The following is a 6,640-nucleotide window of genomic DNA, read 5'->3' as shown; positions in this document are numbered from 1 at the left end:
CTTAATGATTTGATTTACACACATCATGAAGGATGACCGCAATAAACTCAGTGAATGTCCATCATCTCATATAGATATAAAATTAATGAAATAGGAAAGAATATATGTTTTCCTTATGCTGAGAACACAAGATTTACTCCCAACACCTTTTATATATAGCATACAGCAGTGTTAATTATATTTATTCTGTGGTACATTATATTCCTAGTACGTATTTTTCTTACTGGAAGTTTGTACCTTTTGACTGCCTTCATCCAATTTCCTTCCCCCAGCCCCTTGCCTCTGGTAACCACAAATGTGATCTCTTTTTCTCTGAGCTTATTTTTGAAGTATAATTGTCCTACAACACTATGTTAATTTCTATTCCATAATGTAGTGATTCAGTTTATCTATACATTTTAAAATGAGAAATAAAGTCTTGGGTCTTCCCTGGTGGTCCAGTGGTTAAGACTCTTGAGCTTCCAATGTAAGGGGCATGGTTCAATCCCTGGTTGGGGAATCAAGATCCCATATACTTTGTGGCCAAAAATACATAAAAGTTAAAAAAAATATAAAGTCTTTATAGAGGTAATCAAGTTAAAATGACATCATTATGGTTAACAAAAGCTATGACAAACCTAGTTAAGTGAAATTGAAAGTGTTAGTCACTTAGTCATGTCCGACTCATTTGACTCCATGAACTAGCCCGCCAGGCTCCTCAGTCCATGGAATTCTCCAGGCAAGAATATTGGAGTGAGTAGCCATTCCCTTCTCCAGGGGATCTTCCTGACTCAGGGATCAAACCTGGGTCTCCTGCATTGCAGGCAGATTCTTTCCTGTCTGAGACGCCAGAGAAGCCCCAAGACAAACCTCGACAGCACATTAAAAAGCAGAGATATCACTTTGCTGACAAAGGTCTATAAACTATGGTTTTTCCAGTAGTCACGTACGGATGTGAGATTTGGACCATAAAGAAGGCTGAGCGCCAAAGAATTGATGCTTTTGAACTGTAGTGCTGGAGAAGGCTCTTGAGAGTCCCTTGGACAGCAAGGAGATCCAACCGGTCCATCCTAAAGGAAATAAACCCTGAACATTAATTGGAAGGACTGATGCTGAAGCTCCAATACTTTGGCTATCTGATGCAAAGAGCCTACTCATTGGAAAAGACCCTGATAAGACTGAAGGCAAAAGGAGAAGGGGGAGGCAGAGGATGGGATGGTTAGAGAGCATCACTAACTCCCTGGACATGAATTTGAGCAAACTCTGGGAGATAGTGGAGGACAGAAGAGCCTGGACTGCTATAGTCCATGGGGTTGCAGAGAGTCGGACACGACTGAGCATGCACGCACATTGCCATATGTGGAGTGGCCACTGTGTTGGAGGGTGCAGCTCTAGACTCTGGTGAGAGAGACTGCAGGATGGTTGATCACCGCCCAGGATGGCCGCCACAGCAGTAGAGGGAGTGACCTGGTGGGACTCTTATCATGGAGCCTCTGATTCCAGTCAAGACCAGGCTGGAGAGTCTCTGTGTAGTTGTCGCCCCTGTAGATGCTTGATGATGAGGCTGGAAGCCTGTACACGTTTCCCAGACACCCTTGCCCACTAGTGTCCCGTCATGTTCTGTGAGAAGGACATCAGGAGACAGGTGGAGAGAAGAAGCCATTTTTTTTCCAGGCTCCTGCTTGCCTCTTAGTCAGTGGAGACAATAGCAATGACTTTAGCAACAACAGCAGAGGGACTTCCATGGTGGTGCAATGGTTAAGATTCTGAGCTTCCCATGCAGGGGGCGTGGGTTTGATCCCTGATGCCGGAGCTAATATCCCACAATGTGGCATGGCCAAAACAAAGAATAATGGCAGAAGCAGCGGTGGCTAGTGAGGACCAGCATCCGGGTTAGCGCCCAGTGGTGGTGGGTTTTGGCTTAACACCCTTTCCCTTTTGACTTTTAACCCTAAAGAAGCTAGCAGTTTCCTCCTGTTACTAGTCTTCGGTAACCTTGCCTTCCCCTCTGCTTTTCCAACAATTTTGTGCTCAATCTCCTGTATCAAATTGCCTTCTGTTTGAAATACAGATATTGCTGGCTTCTTTTTTCCTTATGGAACATGGACTGATAAAGCACCCAAGGCAGCTAAAAGCCTCTGTCACCCCCGCCTGGACCACTGCTGCAGCTTTCCAGCTGTTCCACTTGCTTCCACCCATCCCCTCTCCATCCACTTTGCCGGCCCTATCCAGAGCCACTGTTCTAGAGCACAAAACTGATCAAGTGCAGAACAGACTGGTGGCCTCCCTTTCTCTGTGCGCAGGGAGTGAAGGAGCGTGTGAGGCTGAGAACTTGGAGCTCGGAGAGCAAGATGGCCTCAAAACGAGGCTGAATCACACATGGTCTTGTTTCACTGCTCTACGCACAGTGTTGTCCGAGCAGACTATATGTGATCTGGCCTTGTCTCAAGACCTTCTTGGGCTCGGCTGATAAAGAATCTGCCTGCAATGCACGAGCCCTGGGTTGGGAAGATCCCCTGGAGAAGGGAAAGGCTACCCACTCCAGTATTTTGGCCTGGGTCACAAAGAGTCAGACACAACTAAGCGACTTTCACTCTCACTTTCAAGACCCTCTGTCTTGCTCTCTGAGCTCCAGCGTCTCAGGCTCAATATGCTTCTTTGCTCTTCAGCTCCTTTTCGCTTGTGGTTCCCAGCCCCCGCCATCACTGAATACTCCCTCAGTCTTCAAGTGTCACTCTGTAGTAGAAGACTACTCTGTAGCACGTGATTTTTTTTTTTTTCTTTTGGAATTTTTTTTCCCCCTCTAGACTTGTGGTTCTCAGATGGTGGGGGCAGGGGGGTGGCCTGAGACCAGCAGCTTCAGCACCTCCTGGGGATTTGTTTGCTGTCGTTCAGTCACTGAGTCTTGTCCAACTCTTTTTGACCCCATGGACTGTAGCACCCCAGGCTTCCCTGTCCTCTACTGTCTCCTGGAATTTGCTCAAATTCATGTCCACTGAGGCGGTCATGCCATCCTCTGTCACCCCCTTCTTCTTTATTGCCTTCAATCTTTCCCATCATCAGTGTCTTTTCCAATGAGTCTGCTCTTTGCATCATGTGGCCAAAGTATTGGAGCATCAGCTTCATCATCAGTCCTTGCAGTGACTAATCAGGGTTGATTTCCTTTAGGATGGACTGGTTTGGTCTCCTTGCAGCTCAACGGACTCAAGTCCTACCCAGAGCTATAAATCAGAATCAGAGACCCAGTCTGTTTAGCAGACCTTCTGGGTGGCTCCAGGGTGAGACCTATCTGTGGAGAGAGTGTGTCTGCCCAGGTCACCAATGGAATACCTGTGGTCAGTGAACATTTGACTGTGAATAGTTTGTTGAATGAATCACAAAGCATGTTGTGCTCATTGGAGTGGCATGAGGTACATCAAGTTACTGAAGTCCCTGGAGCAGGAAGCTTGTGAGACTTCAGAGTGGAGGAGGTGGACCGGAAGCTGTGCCCTCACTACCTCAGGATTGCTCGACCTTCCAGCTTGACTGCCTGAGAAGTGCCACTGTCACAAGAGAGACCACATAAGGAAAACCTGTGCTGAAGAAGCCTTGTGTCACTGTGGTCAGTGCCCAGTGGAACCTTCCTTCGTCATCCTTTTAGTGGAAATCGGCTAAGGATGAGGGGAAAGAAAGTGTTAGTCGCTCAGTTGTGTTTGATTCTTTGTGACCCCATGGACTGTAGCCCACCAGGCTCCTCTGTCCACGGGATTCTCCAGGCAAGAATACTGGAGTGGGTTGCTATACCCTCCTCCATGGGATCTTCCCGACCCAGGGATCGAACTCCATTATCCTGTGTTGAAGGCAGATTTTACCATCTGAGCCACAGATGAGCAGGTGTCCATAGCAAAAAGAAGGTGAAACATGTCTAAATAAATAAATGCCTTTCCAGTAATGGTCCTCTGGCAAACATCAAATGCCTGCTCTGTGCAGGGTACAGTGCAGAGGTAGAACAACAGCAAATACATACTACTATTTCCTCTTTTCAGAAGAAGGGACTGGGCGTGCACAGAGGCTACTTGCCAAGGTCACACATCAAGAAGGTGGCAGTTGGGGAATAATCCCAGGCATTATGGGTGCTGCTGCGGTGCAGAGAGGTGAAAATACTGCAACCCAGTTTAGCTGAGACCCATATCACACACAGACACCACACCACACACACACACACCCCTATCCTGGGACAGGGCGCCTTGTTGGGAAGGGTGGTGTACACACACACATACAGACCCCCCTCCTAGGAACAGTAGTTGGGAAGGGTGGTGTGTACACACACACAGAGACACACACACGCTATCCTCGGAACAGGGCGCCTTGTTGGGAAACGTGAGGATCCTTTTTGCCAGGCGCACGGGAGTGGGAACGGCATCCCTTGCAGAGGGACCAAAATCGGCAGGGACCTTGGCTTAACAGCAGAAAAATCCTGGAAGAGGTGGTGAAGAAACGCAGGAGGAATCGCGCAAAGGTCCCTGGTCCGCGCACCTCCCAGGCCCCGCCCCTTTCGGCTGGGGCTAGGCGCGTGCGGCTCCGCCCCCGCCCCCGCCCCTTCAGCTCCGCGGAACGTGCACCGCCCAACTTTGGCCCCGCCCTCCCCTGGGCTCGGCTGCGCGCGCACGGCCCCTCGCACCAGTGCGCGCGCGCGGCCCCGCCCCATTCCCCGCCGGCGCTCGGAGCCCGAGTCCGCGGGAAGATGGCGGCCCCGCTCATCCCCCTTTCCCAGCAGGTACGGGCCAGACGGGCGAGGGTGCGGCGTCGCCGTGCGGGGCGCGGGGCGGGCGCTGCGGGGAGGCCGAGGCGTGGGGAGGCCCAGCAGGGTGACGGCGGCTGGCGCTGAGGGTCCCCGGCCTAGAGCGGACGAGTGGGCGGGCGGTCCTGAAGGTGACAGGCCGGTCCGGCCCGCGGCCTCCCGCACCCTAGCGACCCTCAGCGGGCCGCGACCCCGCAGGCAGGGCCGCCTCGCGTGTCCGCTCCGTCCCGCGCCCGGTATTCGCAGCTTCCAGGCCGGGTGATGCATGGTAGCATTCGGCTGCCTCCCGGGGAGGTGGGCGAGGGGCACGGGCATTTTTGCGGGTGCGGCGGTCCCGCGGGTCTTTGTCTCCTGTCGGGTCCGAGCGCCGGGGCGGCCAGCATCTCCGCCGCGGTGGAGGGCAGAGCCCCGCCGGAGCCGGGACCCATCAGCCTTGCGACCCCGGCCTCGTCTCTTCCCTTGGGAGCCCCTTCCGCCACCCCTGCGCTGAGAAAGGGAGGTGGGGGTCTCACGTCTCCGGACTCCTTGTTGTGCCTCAGATCAGCCTGATGCTCTTAGCGAGGGGCAGTATCAGTGGCGCGACGCAGACCTGAAATAAGAGCCATGCACACGCAGCCCTCCCTTCTGGGAGGCACGTTCATTCATTTATCCATCCTTCAAATGTGCATAGGGCCAGGTGCTGGGAGCGCAGCAGTCCACCCAGATAAACAAGGTCGCTGCTCTCCTGGAGGTGACACTCTCGTGGGACCTAGAAACTACCCGTGTCCTGCTGATAACAGCTGCCCTTATTTGCTGAATTTCTGTGTCGTACCAAGCACCGAATTATGTGTAGTTTGCCAGAATGATCTAGCACAGCGCTGGGATTCAGAGTGAGGACACAGGGTCACATTATCACGTGTTCAGATCTTGGCTCTGGGTCTTACTCCTCTGGGTGTCCTTGGATGACGCCCTTATCTTCTCCATGCCTCAGTCACCTTATTTGGAAAATGGGAATTTTAAAAAAGTATTGGGATCAGGTGAAGATTAAGCATATCAAGCGCTTACAGCAATGCTTGGCACATTGGTATCACTTACTGATCCTGTAATTAGGACCATTATTTACTTCTCTGGCAGGTTGGGACATTTGGAAGTAGAGATGACAGCGATGAGAATGCCCAACCCCAGAAGAGCTCTTAGGCAGGTTGTCATAACTGGTCAGCTGATCCATGGAGAGAGATGGTGCCTAATTGCTAGATATTGCCAGAACTAGCCAATTTGTAACACTGTCACTAAATTCAAAGCACTGGAGACCCATGGTTATTAATTAACAGATATGACAGCGCTCTGTAAGCTATTAAGTGCCCTGCAGATGTTGCATATTATTATTAATAGCCATTCGCTACGTTTTAGGGTATGGGGGTGGCGGTGAAACACACATAGGCTCATTTAATGATGAAGCGCCTCTGATTTAAAGCTTCCGATCCAAATGACACTTGCCTTAATTTGCACTTTGATGACAGTAGCTAACGTTAATTGAGTGCTTTAGAGTTTATTAAATAATTTCTAACTTGTGCTTATCCACACAACAAAGTGAGGGGATTGTTTACCGATGAAGGATTAGCTTTAGAGAAAGGCAGTGGTTTGCTGCTGTGAGGTCGGGTGTGAAAACCTGAATCAGGTCATGTGATTCACCTGCTTAGAATCCTTTAGACTAGAGTCCCAATCCCCCCCCCCCCCCCCCCCCGCCGCCGCCATTAACACCACCACCTCCCCACCATCCCCCAGGAATCCCTGGTGGTCAGGTGCCTGTCAGCCTCTCCTGCCTCTTCCCCACTCTGGCACCCACACCGCAGCCCTTCTTGTGGCTTTTCTCCTCCTTCCATAGCCTAAGCTCTGTCTGTC

At 51.3% G+C, this 6,640-nt stretch overlaps 1 protein-coding gene across 9 annotated transcripts in view; it reads left to right on the top strand.

Annotated features, from left to right (window-relative positions):
- The first annotated feature begins 4,658 nt into the window (after positions 1 to 4,658).
- Positions 4,659 to 6,640, top strand: part of EPS15L1 (epidermal growth factor receptor pathway substrate 15 like 1) — a 107,267-nt gene continuing 105,285 nt past the window's right edge. For all 9 annotated transcript variants that reach the window (XM_088839139.1, XM_055431450.2, XM_055431451.2 and 6 more), the window contains exon 1: positions 4,659 to 4,735. In XM_088839139.1, the coding sequence (XP_088695265.1) occupies positions 4,703 to 4,735 (33 nt within the window). In that variant the 5' untranslated portion in view covers positions 4,659 to 4,702. The remainder of the gene's footprint in view (positions 4,736 to 6,640) is intronic.

This window comes from Moschus berezovskii, chromosome 8, assembly GCF_049115385.1.
Source record: "Moschus berezovskii isolate FMDL1 chromosome 8, NW_MosBer_1.0, whole genome shotgun sequence".
NCBI classification, from domain to species: Eukaryota; Metazoa; Chordata; class Mammalia; order Artiodactyla; family Moschidae; genus Moschus; species Moschus berezovskii.
Note: the sequence above shows the minus strand (reverse complement) of the source record. Positions and strands in the feature narration are given on the sequence as shown.